We start from the raw sequence: 19952 nt of genomic DNA, 5'->3' as shown, positions 1-19952 counted from the left end.
GTAGAACTTTTTATTGCATACCTAGTATTGGTGACAATAGTTGAATAAACCTTTGGCTCTCAAAGGCCAAAATACTGATAAAATTTTTAAATTAAAACATGTATAATACTAGCCCAACAGTTAGAAAGTAAAAGTACATCCATAATAATAAACTCTGAATGCATTGAATAAACTTTTTCAAACCTCTCAAAGGCCAAACAAACCCTAACCCTAAATCCTCTTTGTGCACCAGCAGCAACAAAACTCAACTCCATCTATAGCAACGCACAAATGCAAACAGCGCACCCACACCCACACACACACACAGCTTAGCCACCTTAGATTACCGTATTTGCCCGGATATAAGACGGTGTTTTTTGCATTGAAATAAGACTCAAAAAGTGGGGGTCGTCTTATATTCACAGGCTAGACGTTATACCCATTCACGACGCTAGATGATGCCAGACATCATTGAAGCGATGTTCTGTCATGACAGATCTCAGCTACACTCAAGTTTAACCAGTTTGCATTATTTTATTACAATGTTTTTCATTATTCTGATTTGTTTCAAGATTACAATTAGTTAGATTTCATGTTGATGGTTAATGCAGTTATTGCAATTTTGTTGTTTTATCACAATAGATTGGTTTATTTACATTTCAAAAACCAGAAGCCATTCATTTACAAATGTGATTGCACTTTAGTTCACATATTTAAATGTTCAGATATTAAGATTTGAATGAGGCAAAATAACATGCTTTTTCTCTCAAATATGTTGTTCTAATCATTTGTTTCAGATGTACCGTAATTATTTTCTGTATAAAAATTGATTTGGTGTTCAAAAAGTCTCTTTTCAAACTTGATACTTGAAAAAGAGGGGGTCGTCTTATAATCAGGGCCATCTTACATTCGGGCCAATACGGTACTTTGCTTACTTCTACAGCACTTTTGAAACAGGTCTCAAATTACTGAGGCATTTCTTTCAGTAAAAGACAAGAAAAGTAAAGTACCTTTGACTTCAGGGTGCTCCAGTTGAGCAGCAAAAGCTTGGCCGGTGTGTGTGATTCCTTGAATTCATTCGCATGAAGTACTACCTTTTCCAGTCAACTGTCAAGCAAAGCAGGGAAAGTTTGCAGACTTGGCTGCTCCAGACGTTGGCTGAAAAACTTATGGACCTCTGCCTTCTCCAGCTTTTCTAAAATATTTTTCGTTGTTTTATTTTTAAAGTGCAGGATAGTCTTCTTAATCTATTTGCGACTTTGGACCTTATACCATAAGCAGGTTTTAAGGGGGGCGGGGGGGCCAGGACCCCCCTGGTGGCCGAAAAGTGTTATTGCATGTATTGACTTTCCTATATATATATATATATATATATATATATATATATATATATATATATATATATATATATATATATATATATATATATATATATATATATAATTTGTAAAGCAATAAAACTGCAACAAAAATGAATGAAATGAACAAAAAAACATTTTTATAATGGGTCGAAATTATTCTTCGAGCACCTTAGACAGTCATTTGCTTTGCTTATGATTTAAATTATACATATACTGTATATATACTGTATATATATTAGAGAAGAAAAAAAATTTTAATGATTTTTTTCTTTGATTGAAAATGGTTTTTTTGATTGGAGCAACTTTTTGGGGGTTTGAATGATATAGACACAAATGTCCTAATCATAATATGGCCCAAACACAAAAAGGATTGCTTCAGTCAAAGAAAACTTTTTCAATGAAAAATTAAGTGTTCAAATACAAATTTTTCAATCTCAAATATTTTTTTGCATTCAAAAAATTTTTTCTATGATTGAAATTTTTCTTTTTTTTTTTTTGATCTAAGTGATTTTTCTTTTTGAAAAGCTATTTTTTTAAGCAACTTATTTTTGATTGAATAATATAGAATTATGTCCTAGCCAAAATGTGACCCAAACACAAGTCAACATTACTTCAGTCAAAAACAAAAAAAAAAAAAACTTGACTTCAATCCAAAAAAAATTAAAAATTAAATTAAAATTTCATCAAAGGAAAATAGCTTTTACATGCATTTTTGAGTTTCAAATTTACTTTTGCATTCAAACACATTTTTTGATTGAATAATAAAGACACAAATCTACCTCCATATGGCTCCGCCCAGGGGATACAATTTTTGACTGGGGTAACTACATTGGCACGACACCAGCGGGCGTACCAAATTCAATGGATGATGATCTTGGCAAAATGTATTGCCTGAGCAGCCTGATTTAGAATTCCTCTCAAGAATGATGGGAAACAAAAAAACGCTCATTGTCAACTTATTATTACAAATATTATTGTAAGTTAATTTTATTCATCAACATATTGTGCCCCCGCCCCCCCCCCCCCAAAAGTCAAACTCCGCCAATGCCTTATACTTAGGTACTGCTTGAGCCATCAAAAGCAGGATTTCCACGCTTTCAAAAAAGGCAAGGGGCAGGTTACAGACTACAGTCATTTCCGTGATTTTTTCGGACATCTGTCTTGCTGCTTCACTCTTGTCATACCTCTGCCCCGGGTTTGTTGCTGCGGTCCATCCCCAGCCATTGTACTTGACGCTGAAATATTCCAAAACCGCCGACATTTTCTTGTCCTACTCCTAGTTTGTTTTTCCTCCATAAGAAAAAACTGCCCCGGCATTGGTTAAGAGTAACTATTGGCCCGCTCTGATTGCCCTGGAGCAGTTCAATAGCGATAGCTGCTTGGCATGCAAAGTAATCACGTGTTATCATACAACACAGAGCATAGTGAGTGTCAGGAGAAAAAAGGCTGTGTTCAATGTTACCGGACCGGTAAATTGTATGCAGTCGTTAAGGTTCCACACTGTCCCTATAGGGGGTGGTAATGAATGTCCAAAGTGATCTGCAAGTCATGTTTTCATTGTCATAAATGAAGCACTTTACGGCTTATGTTGTCGAAAATAATCTTCATCAAAAAGCCTTGCTTCTGTCCTCCCAATGCCAGTAGTTGTGTGCCAACGCCATTGTGTATTAAACCAGCTTGTCTAAATTTAGCTGCATCATCGATTAGACTCCGAGCTAAGCACCCTGTGTAAAGCGATACAAAGCCGGACAAAAGCATAATCAATATGAAGATGATTGTATACTGGGATGCATGTAACTGGAGGCTGAAATGTCGCTAAATCACTTTTTGGAAGAGATTATTGACATGCAGAATCAAGCGTCATTTGTCAGTCATCTGTAATGTGTCGCACATTTCCCCCACATTCACACTAGCTGCGTTTTTCTCACTTCGTATGTGAATTGAAGTCAGATTTCTTTTGAGTTGAGGCTCTTCCTCTTTATACCTCCTTTTCTTCAGCCACTTTTGCACCTCTGCCTTATCCATTCCTTCAATCCATTGTTCTATCTCATCTTTTATCCATTGTTCTACTGTGTTTTTCTCCTTTTGTCTTTTTATATTAGTTTTTCTGTTTTAGTCATCCATCCTTTCACCACTCTCCTCTTCCAACTTGCACCTCCTCTTTATTTTTGTTACTGTATCTTTCATTTCTTCTCCCCTCTGCCCGTCTTTTCTCCTCCTTCCTCAAGGTCATGTCAAAATCCTTCCCATTAAATTTTCCTTTCACCTCTCATTTCTCTTTCTCTCCATCCATCCATCCTTTCAACTCCTCTCATGCAACCACTTTGATACGAGTGTGTAGTGTTGCTATTTTTATTGCAGCTCATGTTTGATGGCTGTAAGTCATTATAGCCGGGATGTTGACTCTGTTTTTGCACATCCTGATTATATTTTAGCAGATTAAGCTGCAAGTGGATAAATTTAGACGATTGAAAAATTGATATATCTCACTTTAGGAAGATGCTGTTTTGAGTCCGTCATATTGCTGTGTGGGGAAAAGATAATCTGTTAATCTGCTTGATTGTCTTATTTGTCAACAAGCCTCCTTGTTTTCCAGGCGCTTATCTCGTCCCTTACTTCATTCTCCTGCTTGTTATTGGCATCCCACTCTTCTTCCTTGAGCTGGCTGTGGGTCAGAAGATCCGGCGCGGGAGTATCGGGGTGTGGAACTACGTCTGCCCACGTCTAGGCGGGATTGGGATGTCGAGTTTGATGGTACTACACCCATGTCTTATTTGCAATACTTCTTTTCTGCACAAAGGTGACTGGAGCTTATACCAGCTGACTATTGGCATTTAGACAGCATTTAGACAAACATACACACTCACATTCATGCCTATTGTAAATTTAGATTGTGTGTCAAAATCATTCAGTCAGCCACATGAGTTTGTGTCGCCCGTTCAGACAAATAAAGTATGTGCAGGTAGTCCCCAGGTTACGAACAAGTTCCGTTCCCACGCTGGCGAGGTAACCCGAATTTACGCGTAAGTTGGTATTAACCCTTTAAGTACCCCTAAATCTCAAAATAACTATCTAAAAACATGTATTATACGTCATTGCAATTTCCTCGCCAAGACTTTGGAGCTAAATCCTAGCAAGACAGCGAGCTAAGCTGTAATCTTTCCCCTCTCTCGCTTTTTCGTCTGAGCAAATGCTCTCTTCCTCTTGTGTGCACGTGCACTCTTTTTCACGTGTGTAAATACGTTCTTCGTGTGTACATGCGCTCTTACTCACGTGCAGAAGTACTACCTGCTCTACGCCTCCTGCGCCAAAATAAAAGCATGCATCACAAAACAAAACTCAAAATTATAATCAAATACACATTTCGTCAAAGGGCACAACAGTCATATTAGTAAAATAAAGTAAAAAAATAAGATACTGTGAGGTATAACAAGACATGCTGCTCGCGTTGAGCCGAGCTGAGAGGAGGTGATGGGAGATCAGGGAAATATGTTAGTCTGTGGGGAGCAGGTGCGCAAGGCTGACTGTAGCTGGAGGAGAGCGAGCCTTCAGTAAAATGAAAATAATAAATAACTGCTCACGCTCCACCATATCACAGGGCAGGCTTCACAACCTAGCCATGCTCTCCATTGAGCGTGAGCTTGCTCAAAAACTGGATTTCACTGATGTTATAAACAGTGTTGTTAATAACGGCGTTAGAATATAACGGCGTTACTAAGGGCGTTATTTTTTTCAGTAATGAGTAATCTAATTAATTACTTTTCTCATCTTGGCAACGCCGTTACCGTTACTGAGGCGGGAAAGGCGTGCGTTACTTTGCGTTACTAAGTTGGTTAAATAAATAAAGTCTGAGAGAAACGGACTCACGGAGACGAGAGAGCAGAGCAGGTGTGGGGAAGACGCCGTTGCAACCGCGATGCTAGGTGGCTCCAATAATACCTGACTGTAGCCATAGCCGAAAAACTACGCCCACATGACACGGTAGATATCATATTATAGAACTAGATGCAAATGACAGACACAGCTGCATTGGCAACATGTTTTAAGGACTACATGCGTTAGTAAACAGCCGCCATCTTAAAGCAATAGACCTCTCAGGAAGGCTCTGATGTAGAGATCCTTCCTAGCGAATCTGAGTAACTTTTTTTTTTTTTTTTCATCTAAAATGCTCCTAAATCGGCAAAATCTTAACTTAAATCTATCTTTAAATTATGAAACAGTTTTAAAACTTTCATATTTTTAAAGTAGACAGAAGGGAATTAATGCAATAACGGGAGCAATTTTAACAACTTTAACGGTTGATTCACAACTTTAAATGACTTCCACACATAGCAAAGGTTACTATCTAGATATCGCAATACCCTTGTGTCTAGTTAAGTGGAGGGTAAAGAATTGGGATAGGGCCAATTGTCCCCCAAAGCCTTTAAACTTCACATTGCGTGACCTGTTTTTGTTTTTTGTTTTTGTTTTTGTTTTGTTTTTTGAGAAAAAAAAGAGAAAATTATCACTAGTTACTTTGCCAAGTAACTAATTAATCTTACATTCAGGTAACTGAGTTACTAACGCAATTACTTTTTGGGAGAAGTAATTTGTAACTGTAATTCATTACTTTTTTTAAGTAAAATTAACAACACTGGTTATAAATGACTTGACCCCTGCAAGTCTGTTGACAGCCCTGCATGTGTGATACATCATTGGAAAGCTTAAAATCTTAATTTTCTGATGCCGGCTTGACCTCCTGGTTTTGGGACTGGAAAAAGGGCCCGAGTTCAAAGTTGCTCTTGTACTTGACCATGCCCAGTTGCGGCAGTACGCAAGTGCAGCTGCTCACCACATCGCTGGTACGGAACAGTTGGTTCAGATGGAGCTGCCTACAGAGCGGAAAACAAAAATGACGACTCAACTTACAGGCTTTGCCACGGAGTATGCCAACTCCGGCAGCTGCCACGATAAATTAATTACTGACCAATTATATCAAATCTGTAGATCATTTTTGGGCGTCTAAGATGCAAAAATCTTTATTTTTTTCATCTTTTTTTTTGTTTCAATGTTTTTTTTTTTTTAAGTACATTCTTTTTCCTTTTGTCTTCATTCAAAAAGGAACAACTATTACATGTTCCTTTAATTTCTGTTTTCGGTAATTCAGTAAGCATTATATTAGAGCTGAAACGAATACTCGAGCAACTCGAGTAACTCGAGTTTAAAAACTGATCCGAGTAGTTTTATTCACCTCGAGTAATCGTTTATTTTGACAACTCTAAGCATCACATTTGCTCGGACTACTTTTAATGCGGGACAACGCGCTGATGTCACGTGCGTAGAGGAAGAAGCAAAAAAAAAAACTTACTGCAGCCGACAACCGCTACAAACGACGCCGACGTTGCTAAATACTAGCCCGCACATGCTACATTAGTTGCAGCTAGCGTCTGGTAAGTCTCATAGAGATCACATGTATGTTGAACTAGATGCGCAATGACAGATTAGGCCGCGTCTGGGCAGCGTTAGCAAACAGCCGCCATCTTAAAGCAGTAGAGCGCTAAGCGCTAATAAAGAGCGCTAAGCGCTAATATATAAGGTTAACGTTACTGTCACTACTAGCTCATCTTACGTTAGCCCTGCGGAGGGCTAGGTTTCAATCAATTAAAACCACTTTCGATGCGTGGCTAACGTGTCTTACATACAGGCTTTAACATAACATAGCGTTGTGGAGTGATAAGGGTGTCAAATAAAAACTCAATAATGCTAACTATCAATTTTAGCTCAGTAGTCATTGCTGGATAAAACATCAAGTAGCACTAGTCCCTAATGTGCTCCAATACAGCCTGTATCATACATTTATTTTGAACAGTGCAAAAACTCAAAATCCTATCAGGACCTTAACTAGAACTTAAAAATGGCTTGACACAAATAGAAATTCAATTGAAAAACGTGGGGGAAAATCCTAACTTTTAAGTGATGTGTGTTATCAAGCGTAAAGGCATTTTTAGGTGTGTGTATATATATATATATATATATATATATATATATATTTTTTTTTTTTTTTAAAATAAGATCTAAAGGTTTTTTGAGTGAAAGCAGTGAATTAGTCTTTTTTTTTTTTTTTTAATTCTAGTTACATCTGAGATGCAATTGTTCGCTGTTTTCAACAATATACATAAAAAATAAAGACATTGATTGACTGAAAATGATAAAATGTCTTGTTTTCTCATGTAAATCTATAATTGCTCTTCACCTAAAAATATATTTGTTTTATCCGATTACTCGATTAATCGATAGAATTTTCAGTCGATTACTCGATTACTAAAATATTCGATAGCTGCAGCCCTACATTATATTATTCCGTTTCAAATATTTGATTTTTTCTTTTTTTTTTTTTTTATCAAAAAGGAAAAATAGTTGTATTGAGTTTGTGGGCATCACAGTTAGGTGCACGGAGTCAGATGGTGAATGCGTTTGAGTTGGGGGGTAAAAAATGTCGTGGTCCTCCTCCACTCCAGGCAGCGGTAGAGGTAATGCGTCTAAAGCAACAATCAACATTACAGTAAAAAGAAGACATACCTAAACAAACAATGAAGAAGTAGTCATTGATCATTACTATGGAAGCTAATGGCACATGCACAGAGGAGGCTATCAAACGCAGTATTATTACACTCTTTGGAGTGTACTTATTCTACTTTGGGGCATTCACAAGAATTGAGAGAGGGTTTTAACATTCCTTAAAGTGCCTGTGGCAGCATAAAAAAAATCTTAAATAGCATTAGTATGTAAATTAGAATCATGTTTTGAGACGATTCGACTATATACAACAATTTAACAAAGGGCAGATGACGAGAAATTAGTCTTTTAATCTGCAGTTTAGCCCCTTCCTGTCATTATAGCGCTCTAGTGTCCCTAGCTAGAGGATGACGTCGGCGGGGTTACAATTTCATCTGATTTAGAATTCAGCAAATGAGGAAAATGCGACAAAGAGACCAGCGAAATGTCATTGTTTCAATCTCTCTACTCCAGTATTATAAATTATTTTTTTTATCTAAGTATTTTCCCCAATTACTAAATAAATGGTATGGTCATGACAAAAAACAGTCTTGTGCTAAATGGAATATGAAATATTAAAAATGTTTTTATTCAGTACGACATGGCAAAATTACTCCATAATGGTCATAACTAGAGGTGTGCAAAATTTCCGATTCTTAGATTATTCGCGATTCGGCCTTGAAAGATTCGAGAACGATTCACCAACATCCAAATTCCGATTATTGAAATATGCCAAGTAAAGCGGAAGTACAACACACTCAGTGCGCCACGCGGTCTTCGGGACGCAATGAGTAACGAAGCGAGAGTAGCTAAACATCATGCTTCTCATTACCCGGCCCCTCGGGTAATGCCAATGCTCAGCTCACGGCTCTAGCTCAACTCATGCCACGAGATAAAAAAAACACAACAACATACCTGACTGCTGCCAAAAAGCTGCTACAAAGTACATCCACATAATGTTATGGTAGATATCATTTATATAGGACTAGATGCAATATAGATTCGTAGCGTTAGCAGCACATCTACAAAAAGCTAGATGCGGGCGTCAGTAAACGGCCGCCATCTTAAAGCAGTACACTTCCCTGCAAGGCTGTTGTAGCGAACCTTCCAAGCGAACCTAATTAACTTTTTATCTAAAATACTCCTAAATCGGTAAAATATTGACTTGAATCTATCTTTAAAATAGTTTTAAAACATTCACATGTCAAAAGTAGACAAAAGGGAAATTATGGAATAACGGGAGCAATTTTAACAACTTTAACGGTTGATTCACAACATTAAATTAATTGAATGTAGTTTAAAGCTGCTGATACAGAATGGGGACTGGAGTTTTTTATTTACTGTTATTTTTCTATATTTGTTTACTGCTATATGTTAACTTGATACTGAAATAGTAGTTTGGTTTAGCCTGAGAGTATTTTTTAACAATTTGGAACTATTGTATAAAACATTTAAAAATTTTTTTTTTTTTAAAGTAGGGGTGTGGATCAATAATCGTTTTATAATCGAATCGGAGCCTCTGAATCGTAATCGAATCGTTAGATGCCCAAAGATTCCCAGCTCTAGTCATAACTGTCGACTTTTTGCGCCTCCCGAATGATATTTTATGCCACTGAAGTTAGTCCGGCTTTTGTCATTTCCCTGCCCCTTTTTTGGAGAGGGTAAACAAACCAGGAGGCATGACAGCTAGCCGACATGCTAACCCGAAACCGAGCAGCGTTTCTAAGTCTTATTCTCGCCGTTCAAAGCGAAAAACCACACAAACTACCCCAGATCATGTCATACGGCAGCAAGATTGTCGATTGTCTTCACCGGTCGGCAACCCCCCTCCCCGGTGGCAAACTAGTCACAGCTCGTCGTCCCCCTGGTGCGGGCAGGAGAGCTTGTTTGCCGAGGTAGCAACTGGAAAATGACCGCCGGACGAACCGGCCGAGGAGCGCGTAGCTGCCCGAGCCCAACCCGAGGTTAGTGCTCTATTGCTTGGCACACGAGAGGGCAGAGGGGGCCGGAAGTCTGGACGATAGGGAGAACCGGATGAGCATAAGTCGAGCATAGCGCTCTCCAGGCAGGCACACGAAGAGGACCGAGGGGGGGGTGCGACAAGCCGCCGGTCGTCGGCCGAGTGGGATTCTCGGTGGACAAAGAGCATTGTTGGCCACCTCAGTGTTAAAACGTGTCCCATGATCCCAGTATTTGACACAATACAAAACACGATGTTTACTCACTTCCTCGTAAGTCCAATGGTCCCAAAGTTGTCTGACTTGTTTTGGCCAATCTCGCGGTGAACGGGAACTTTCTGAAAACCAAAAAGGCTCACACGCCTCTCCCTGGTGCAGCAACAAAACCCTGCAGCACATTTGGCTGGTGCAAACCTGAGACTGGAGCTGGAAGTTACTCGTTTTAATGGCGCAGGATTTAAAGAATTTAATAAATAAAAAGATCGCTTCCACAGACACCAAGCGGTCCATTTTATTCAGGAGCATAAAATACCGCGTGAAAAATGAAATAAATATGCTTTTTGCTGTCATAGGCACTTTAAGTTAACAAAGGAGCAAGGCTGACTTTTCACGCTCTTTCCTTATATTGCACTCACCCATGTCATGCATTCAACAACTATTTACAATAGAGGTGCAACTAATGATTATTTTCATAATCGATTAATCGGACAATTAATTGATTAATCAGATATATGAAACTTTTTTGCAATTACCTTCGTAAATTAACTTGAAGTTGTTTCAGGCATGCTCTGTGTAACAATGGGGAAAAAATGAATGACTACTTCCCAAAATAATATTGTATTATTTCTTATATGACTTACCTGCACAACTGTACTCTTTTAAGTATATGAAATTTGTTGAAAGGTTCTGAGTATATAACAAATTTTCTCAGGACACAAATAGGCATGTGCCGGTTACCGGTTTCACGGTTTACCGCGGTGTGAAAACGTTGCGGTTTCAAAACCACTAAAATTGTCCGTCAGACCGTAGTACGGTATTCGCCATTTTTCATGTGTCAAAAATGCAGCCAGAAGTGGCGTGGCGCGGCAGCGCTCACCCCCTCCCGTTTGTTTCTGTGTGAAAGTGACGCTAAACAGCAAGCAAACCCAAAAACAAATACTCCAATCATAAGTCGTTCTTTTCTTCAATTCATTGAGCTCTCAAATCGTGGTAAGTGTAATATACAAAATAAATACATTTAAAACGTTGTACAATTGTATTTTGCCATGTGTGAGACGTGAGTAGCTTCAACAGATTAGCACCATGGAAAAGTTCGCTAAAAACAAAACACACATTTTCCTTTCAAATTCGATATACGCACTAACTAAAAGCTTACAAAGATGAATGTTAGCCTAGGCTTAGCTGGAAGAGCAACTGCGTCGAGTGTTACAGCCGCAGAGTGAGAAAACAAGCTTGATTTGCTTGAATGAAGGGGGGAAAAAGGCATAGCATCAAAGATCGTTAATTGACGAAAGATGATTTTGCCCTAAGCACAAATCCACGTTTGTTAGCTCAAGAAGAGGTCTCACTCCCAATGTTTTTTTTTTTTTAGATGAAACCTTTCCACAACAATATTTACATTTTAACTAACTTTTACATTTTTAACTAACTTATTAACTTATGAATTCTTTATGTTCTTTTTAACACAAAGGCATGACCAGATTTGACACAGTGGCTGAAAATGGCAAAACTTCACTTGAGCTTTTCCACCCTCAAAAAAAAAAAAAAAAAAAAAGTCATGCAGTATACATTTTTTTAAAAATTACTCAGAACTGTTTTTACTTTTTTACAGAAATTATTTTGCTCTTGCTCTAATCTTAATCAACTTGAGCTGTGGCTGTGGGTATAGTCTATTAGTTATATTTTAATTTTATTTAAAATGTTGTTGTTTTTTTATTGATAATGTATTTATTTTAACAATATATTCATGTTCCAATATGCAACTATGTTCTGAAAAACAAAAAAAATCCTGTTCAATGGAAAAAAGTTATTTTTTTTAACCCATACATCTCAAAATAACACATTTTGTAGCTATAATTGCAATACCGTGATACCGTGAAACCGCGGTATTTTTGCTCACGGTTATCGTACCGTCAAAATCTCATACCGGCACATGCCTAGACACAAATTGGTTAAAGTCCAAAGTTCAATAAAGTAAAAAAGTGCTGCTGACATAAATTGTGTCAATGACTGATCACTTTATTCTAAAGAAATATACATTTGATTAAAAATAGAAAAACATTTGTCAAGCTAAATTGTAACCCATTTCTGTTTAAGTCAAATACTGAATATTTATTATTATTAATTCACATATATTTTACATATACATATCTTAATGTTAAAAAAAGAAAGTAAATATTCTTTGTTCTAAATGTTTTTATCTGAAAAGGAACATTTTATAAATTCATTTTTCAATTTCTTTAACTGATGTACATTTTTTAAATTTAAAAATAAGTTTATCGTCTTGAAAAAAACATGAAAACAATATACTGTTTCATATATGTACTTTTTATATTCAAAATAAAAAAGGTCAATATTATTTTTGTATTTTTTTTTTATTTTTTATGTTTACTTATTCTATTTTTTAAAGGAGGAAAAACAAAACAGTAAATATTCTCTGACATCTATCACAAGCACAACACAGATGGGCCGCCATTCGTGCAGGATGAGGTTACTCTATCCCTGTAACAACCCGCTTCAGCCTCCTGCGTACATGGGAGGTATTAACATGTTTGGCAGTAAAAGTGAGCCTTTCTGCCGAGTTGCATGGCTGGTGCAGATGCAGCTAAAAATATCTCTGAGTGTATCTGAGTTGAAAAGAGAACACTTTAATTATTCACGCATCCCTCCAACCCGATGTAGCCACGGAATGTCCTTCACGACTGGAGACACGGGTCTCAACGTGCTTCCTCGGTGCAGATGAAATGCAACACATACTAATGTCTGTCTTTCTGTTCATCTAGGTGTGTGGATTTGTGGGGCTCTACTATAATGTGATTATAGGCTGGAGCATCTTCTACTTTTTCCAGTCCTTCCAGTATCCACTGCCATGGAGTGACTGTCCTATTAGAAAGAATGGGACACTTGCTAGTGAGTTTCTGTACATACACTACATCTCTCCATTCAATTTCGATTCTGCTAATCCTATTCAGGGCTGCATGGAATCTGGCTCATACGAAAGCTAAGACCCTCCCAAATGATGATGAATGTACAAAAATATATTTGTTTCACTGAAAAAAAGATTTATCATTTAATGAAGACATAAAGGTAAAATTTTGGCAAGACAAAAGTTTTGTCGCCTACAGAAAGTAGTTTAAAAATTGAACAAAAAATGTACTTCAAGTACAAAAATATGTTACACAACATTAGCGAATTCAGTAGTGGTGCTGTTAGATCCAAATTTAATATTTTGTATGACTTCCATGGGCTTGAAGGACTGCATCCATGCTGTTCGGCAAGGATTCATACAATTTATTGATGAAGTCATCAGGAACATCAAAGAAACAGTCTTGCATGCCTCCCAGAGTTCATCAACATTCTTGGGTTTCGTCTTCCATGCTTCCTCTTTCATCCTACGCCAGACATGCTCAATGATGTTCATGTCTGGGGACTGGGCTGACCAGTCCTCGTTGATCTTGATCTTCTTTGCCTTGAGTAATTTTGAGGAAGAGATTGAACTATGCGAAGGACCACCATCCTGCTGCAGAATTTGTCCCTTTTTATGGTTAGGAATATAAGAGGCAGCTAAGATTTGTTGATATTTCAGACTATTTATGTTGCCTTCCACCCTGTCTTGCCAAAATTTGACCTTTATGTCTTCATTAAAGACACTTGATTATTATTTTTTCAGTGAAACGAATATATTTTTTGTACATTCAACATCATTTGGGAGGGTCTTAGCTTTCATATGAGCCATTTCTGAAACCAATTGAATAATTACAAGTCAGGTTATTAATAATTGTTTCTACAAAATGGATAAGCGACAAGACTTTTGTCGGGGACTGTATACGTTTCCTTTAACAGAGGCGTACTTGTTGGTGCAGCTCGTCCCCAACGAAGAAATTAATTTAGTGAGTGCATAGGGGGATGTGTGTTTAGTATAAAGAAATAGTGTATAAAGAGACCACTCTGAATTGGATACTTGGAGACCGCCTTAAACGTTCATTACTTGTGTCTGTTTTGAGGAAAGCCAAATGACAGGATATAATTTTCCTATTACATTGTGTCCCTTTAAAACAGTGGTTGTTAATCTTGCTAAAGGTACCGAACCTAGAGTGTTTCACATGTGCATTCACCGAACTCTTCAGAATTTAATAATAAAGCTTTTTTTTTTTTTTTTTTTCAATTCAAAACCGATATAGCTAAGCTAGGAAGGTAATATCTAAGTAAAATTGTTGAAATTTCTTCAGATTTCAAATTCATTACAAATAATTTTGCCTTTTGCTGTTTATTTTCATGTTGGAAAATGAAATGAAACTTTCATTGAAAATTTCATTTTACACTGTTCATTTTTCTGTGTTCATGACTACATTCCTATTTTATTTTCCCATCCTTGCATCACATACTATTTCATGGCGTAAAATATTGCAAATGTTTTTTAAGTATCTGCACAGTCCTCGCTGCCCGTAGGTCTATTAGACTTCCTGATAAGTTAGTCAACCTTTCACTGAGCAAACCAGTTTCTCCTCCTATTAGAGAGAGGGCTAGCAGTTGAAAGAAATTTAAAAGAGCCTGTAAATTGGGGCAATCAGTCCAAAACCTAGTCGAAAATGACACTTTGCTTTTAGCCAGTGTATGAAAATAGGGCCCAGTACACTGCATGCGTGATCGTTGCGGTTCCGGTCCGGTTCTGTCACGTCTCTGAGGTCTTAACGTTTTGTGTAGATTCATGTCAGATCCTTTTATTTTATTTTTGGTACTGGTGTGCCTTCATGAGTTAACTTTACTTCCTGCCCTTGCCAATCAGGCTGATCATGTCCACCTGTGACCCTCTGTATAAATAGCCTGCTTCTAACCTTGCCCAGTGTCGGTTTGTCTGCTATCCTGCCACGTCCTACGCCACGTCCTTGTGTAAGCCCCTTTTTGAGAACGATTCATGTTTTTGAACCAATGCCTTTTTTGTTTCTAGTGAAATCTACTCAGTTGATTGATGTCCAGCTGTTGCTGTGAATTTTTGTTGATTAATGTCCAGCCATTGCTGTGAATTTTTGTTAACTTCCGTTTTTTGAACTTTATGAACTGGAAAATAAATCTTTGTTTGGATTGAACTGTCGAGCATTTGGGTCCTTTAGTGCATCCTTGTCAGTACAAACCGACCAGTATGGACCCAGCCGATTCTGAGCAGCTCCAGGCCGCATTGCGGCATCAAGGAGGTCGTTTGAAACAACATGACGAACAGCTGTCTGTTGTTAACCAAGGAATCAGGGAGCTTCACAGCCAACAAAGTGAATTCCAGACTTCGATAACCCAGCAACTAAAGCTTTTTACAGACACTCCAACAGTTTTTGACCCCCGAGAGTGGCCCACCTCCCGGTTCGTCCCCCACTGCTGCCACCTGTTCGTCAAGAGGTGTACCTGAAAATCCAGTGTCAGTCCGTCTGGCGGCTCCGGAAAAGTTCTCTGGGGTTTCTGGTGACTGCAGGCCTTTTTTGGTACAATGTGAACTGCATTTTAGTCACCAACCTGTCATGTACCAGACTGAACAATCCAAAGTGGCATTCATGATTTCACATATGACCGGCAGAGCAGCAGCCTGGGCCACTACTGAGTGGGCACGTAAGTCAGAGATTTGCAACTAGTCTCTGCTCTTCAGTCAGACACTGAAGAAAAATTTTGACCACACCACCCCAGGGAGGGAGGCGGCTCGGGCATTAGTTGGAATGAAGCAAGGCCAACGCAGAGTTTCTGACTATGCTATTGAGTTCCGGACGCTAGTGGCTGATAGCGGTTGGAACGAAATGGCCCTCCTAGATGCCTTTCTGCATGGGCTTTCAGACTCCATCAAGGACCAGCTGGCTCCTCTGGACCTTCCCTCAGACCTGGACTCTGTCATCGCCATGGCCTCCCGAATTGACAGCAGAATCCGTGACAGAATCGGAGACAAAAAACAGACCGCACAGTTGCCGAGTCCCCCATGGGGGCACTCCTACGTTCAGCTGACAAGAGTTCCGCCTGTTTCAGCTCTCCCTCCCGCAAGAACAACACCCTCGAGCGATCCCGGTGAACCTATGCAACTGGGGGGGACAAAGCTGACTCCACAGGAACGCCATCGTCGCTTCATGGAGAGACGCTGTTTTTACTGCGGCGAACTGGGACATGTCCTGGCAGCCTGCTCCGCAAAAGCAGATCGATCTAGCAGAAGGAGGAAGGCGCCGGTGAGTTCTTTACGGGTGACTGTCCCCCCTTCACGCACCTTGACTCAAGCAATGTTACAATTCCAGGGGCGTAACAAATCTGTTGGTGTGATGATTGATTCAGGGGCTGATGAAAGCCTAATGGATTGGACTTTAGCTAAAAAATGGGGCCTACGAAGTGAGGCCTTAGACAAACCCCTAAACGCTAGAGCGCTTGATGGCAAGCACTTGTTCAGTGTGACCCATGTTTCTGAATCCGTAGTCTTGACGATGGCGGAGGGACATTCGGAAGAAATCCGGTTCCATCTTTTCCAATCTGCTCAATACCCCCTCATCCTGGGTTTTCCCTGGCTCGTCAAACATAGCCCTCACCTTGACTGGAGACGGGGAACTGTATTGCAGTGGGGGGATCAGTGCAGGAAAGATTGTTTCAAGAATGATAAAGAACCACCCAAGAATGATAAGGAGCCACCTGAGATCAAAAGTCAAGAACTTTATCCAGATCTTTCCAAAGTACCCGAATGCTACCTTGATTTGAAAGAAGTGTTTAACAAGGCCAAGGCCACTTCTCTTCCTCCCCACAGACCCAGTGACTGCGCTATCGAACTCCAGCCAGGGGCGGTCATCCCAAAAGGGCGCATCTACTCCATCTCCGGACCGGAGAGGGAGGCGATGAACGAGTACATCACGGCATCTCTAAAGGCCGGACTCATCAGGCCCTCTTCTTCACCAGCAGGGGCAGGTTTCTTCTTCGTGCAGAAGAAAGATGGAACACTACGTCCGTGCATTGACTACAGTCACTTGAACAACATTACAATAAAAAACCGGTATCCCCTTCCGCTCATGAATGAAGCCTTCGATCTGTTACAGGGTGCCAAGATTTTCACAAAGTTGGACTTGCGCAATGCCTACCACCTGGTGCGGATACGTGAGGGGGATGAATGGAAAACTGGGTTCAACACACCTATAGGGCACGATGAGTACCTCGTTATGCCTTTTGGCCTGACAAATGCTCCAGCAGTATTTCAGGGATTAGTCAATGATGTCTTGAGGGACTTCCTGAACATTTTTGTCTTTGTGTATCTGGATGATATTCTGATATTTTCCCCAGACGAGAAGACGCACATTCAACACGTTAGATTAGTTTTGCAGAGGCTGTTGAAAAATAAACTATTTGTCAAGGCCGAGAAGTGCGATTTCCACGTCACCACCATCTCCTTCCTTGGTTTCATCATCGAACCAGACCAGACAAAGATGGACCCCGCTAAGATCAGTGCAGTGCTTAATTGGCCAATACCTACTAGCAGAAAGCAGGTCCAACAATTCCTGGGCTTCGCAAATTTCTACAGGCGTTTCATCAGGAATTTCAGCTCTGTGGCTGCACCGCTCCATGCCCTGACCTCAGCTAAAGTCCGCTTTGATTGGAATCCCCAAGCAGACATTGCGTTCCAACGGCTCAAAGGCCTGTTCACGTCTGCCCCTATCCTCACTGTTCCAGACCCACAGCGCCAGTTCATTGTGGAAGTAGATGCGTCCAATGAGGGTTTAGGAGCCATCTTGTCACAACGCTCTGCGGGCACAGACAGGCTTCATCCATGTGCCTTTTTATCACGCAAATTCTCGTCTGCTGAGCGCAACTACGACGTCGGTGACCGTGAGCTCCTTGCTGTCAAAGCTGCGCTAGAAGAGTGGAGACACTGGTTGGAGGGGGCTAACCACCCGTTCATTGTGTGGACAGACCACAAAAACTTAGAGTATATTAGAAAGGCTAAGAGACTAAGTGCACATCAGGCCAGGTGGACATTGTTTTTTAACAGATTCAACTTTATACTGTCTTATCGACCCGGTTCCAAGAATGGTAAACCTGATGCCTTGTCTAGACTGTTTCCAATTACAGGCAATCCCAAAGAGCCCTAGCACATCCTGCCGTCAGATGGCAGATTGAGTCTGTTGTCAAGCAGGCCAACAGTGGATGCCCAACACCTAGTGGCTGCCCATCGGATCGCCTGTTTGTGCCGGAGAGTGTGAGGTCCCAAGTCATTCATTGGGCTCACACGTCTCTACTTACGTGTCATCCAGGGGTGAAGCGCACGATGTTTGTCATCAAACGGAGGTTCTGGTGGCCCTCCATGGAAAAAGAGGTGGGGGATTACGTGGCAGCCTGCACTGTCTGTTGCAGGAACAAGCCTTCCTCCAGAGCACCTAAGGGACTCCTGCATCCGCTCCCCATTCCCAAAAGACCCTGGTCGGACATCTCCCTGGACTTCGTCACAGGACTTCCACCTTCACAAGGTAACACTGCCGTCCTGACGGTAGTGGATCGTTTTTCCAAAATGGTTCACTTCATTGCGTTGCCCAAGCTACCGTCTGCCAAACAGACAGCAGAGGTCATGATGAACCATGTGTTTCGCATCCATGGGTTCCCGAAAGACATTGTCTCAGACCGCGGCCCACAATTCATATCACGTTTCTGGAAAGAATTCTGCTCCCTCATTGGTGCTTCTGCAAGCCTTTCTTCAGGATATCACCCACAGTCCAATGGGCAGACAGAACGGCTCAACCAGGAGCTCGAGACAGGCCTGCGGTGTCTCGTGACCCAGAACCCGGCCTCATGGAGCACTCACCTTACCTGGGTGGAGTTCGCACACAATACCCTTCCCACAGCAGCAACGGGACTGTCTCCTTTCCACTGTGTCTACGGCTACCAGCCTCCTCTGTTTCCTGTGGGGGAAAGGGCAGTGGTGGTTCCGTCAGCTCATGCCCTGGTTCGACGCTGCCATCGGGTCTGGGCTGCAACACGGAAGGTCCTCATCCGCAGCGCTGCGCGTATGAAGAGAGTAGCAGATCGTCGTCGTTGTCAAGCTCCAGACTACAAGCCCGGGCAAAAAGTCTGGTTGTGTGCTAAGGACCTGCCCCTTCGGGTGGCCTCCAGGAAGTTGGCACCTCGATTTGTGGGCCCTTACCCGATTGCCAAAGTAATTAACCCTGTTTCTGTGCGCCTCCGTCTTCCCAGGTCCCTCCGGGTTCACCCCAGCTTCCACGTCTCCAGGATTAAGCCGGTTAAGGAGAGTTCCCTCGTCCCACCTGTTAAGCCGCCGCCTCCGCCTCGCATGCTGGATGGGGGTCTGGTCTATACGGTCCGGCGGCTTCTGGATGTGCGGAAACGTGGGCGTGGTCGACAGTATCTGGTGGACTGGGAGGGGTATGGCCCGGAGGAGAGGTCGTGGATTCCCGCGAGTTTCATTGAGGACAAGGACCTTATCAAGGACTTTGAGGCACAGCGGTCTCGTGGGTCGTCTGGAGCCGCCCCTTGAAGGGGGGGTACTGTCACGTCTCTGAGGTCTTAACGTTTTGTGTAGATTCATGTCAGATCCTTTTATTTTATTTTTGGTACTGGTGTGCCTTCATGAGTTAACTTTACTTCCTGCCCTTGCCAATCAGGCTGATCATGTCCACCTGTGACCCTCTGTATAAATAGCCTGCTACTAACCTTGCCCAGTGTCGGTTTGTCTGCTATCCTGCCACATCCTACGCCACGTCCTTGTGTAAGCCCCTTTTTGAGAACGATTCATGTTTTTGAACCAATGCCTTTTTTGTTTCTAGTGAAATCTACTCAGTTGATTGATGTCCAGCTGTTGCTGTGAATTTTTGTTGATTAATGTCCAGCCATTGCTGTGAATTTTTGTTAACTTCCGTTTTTTGAACTTTATGAACTGGAAAATAAATCT

The 19952-nt window shown here is 40.8% G+C and overlaps 1 protein-coding gene across 3 annotated transcripts in view; it reads left to right on the top strand.

Moving 5' to 3' along the window:
- The window catches only part of LOC130921717 (sodium-dependent neutral amino acid transporter SLC6A17-like), a 61601-nt gene that overhangs the window by 19118 nt on the left and 22531 nt on the right, over positions 1-19952 (top strand). For all 3 annotated transcript variants that reach the window (XM_057845938.1, XM_057845939.1, XM_057845940.1), the window contains exons 3-4: positions 3937-4094; positions 12835-12961. In XM_057845938.1, the coding sequence (XP_057701921.1) occupies positions 3937-4094; positions 12835-12961 (285 nt within the window). The remainder of the gene's footprint in view (positions 1-3936; positions 4095-12834; positions 12962-19952) is intronic.

This window comes from Corythoichthys intestinalis, chromosome 9 (assembly GCF_030265065.1).
Source record: "Corythoichthys intestinalis isolate RoL2023-P3 chromosome 9, ASM3026506v1, whole genome shotgun sequence".
Taxonomy (NCBI): Eukaryota; Metazoa; Chordata; class Actinopteri; order Syngnathiformes; family Syngnathidae; genus Corythoichthys; species Corythoichthys intestinalis.
This window is presented reverse-complemented; position numbering and strand designations above follow the sequence as displayed.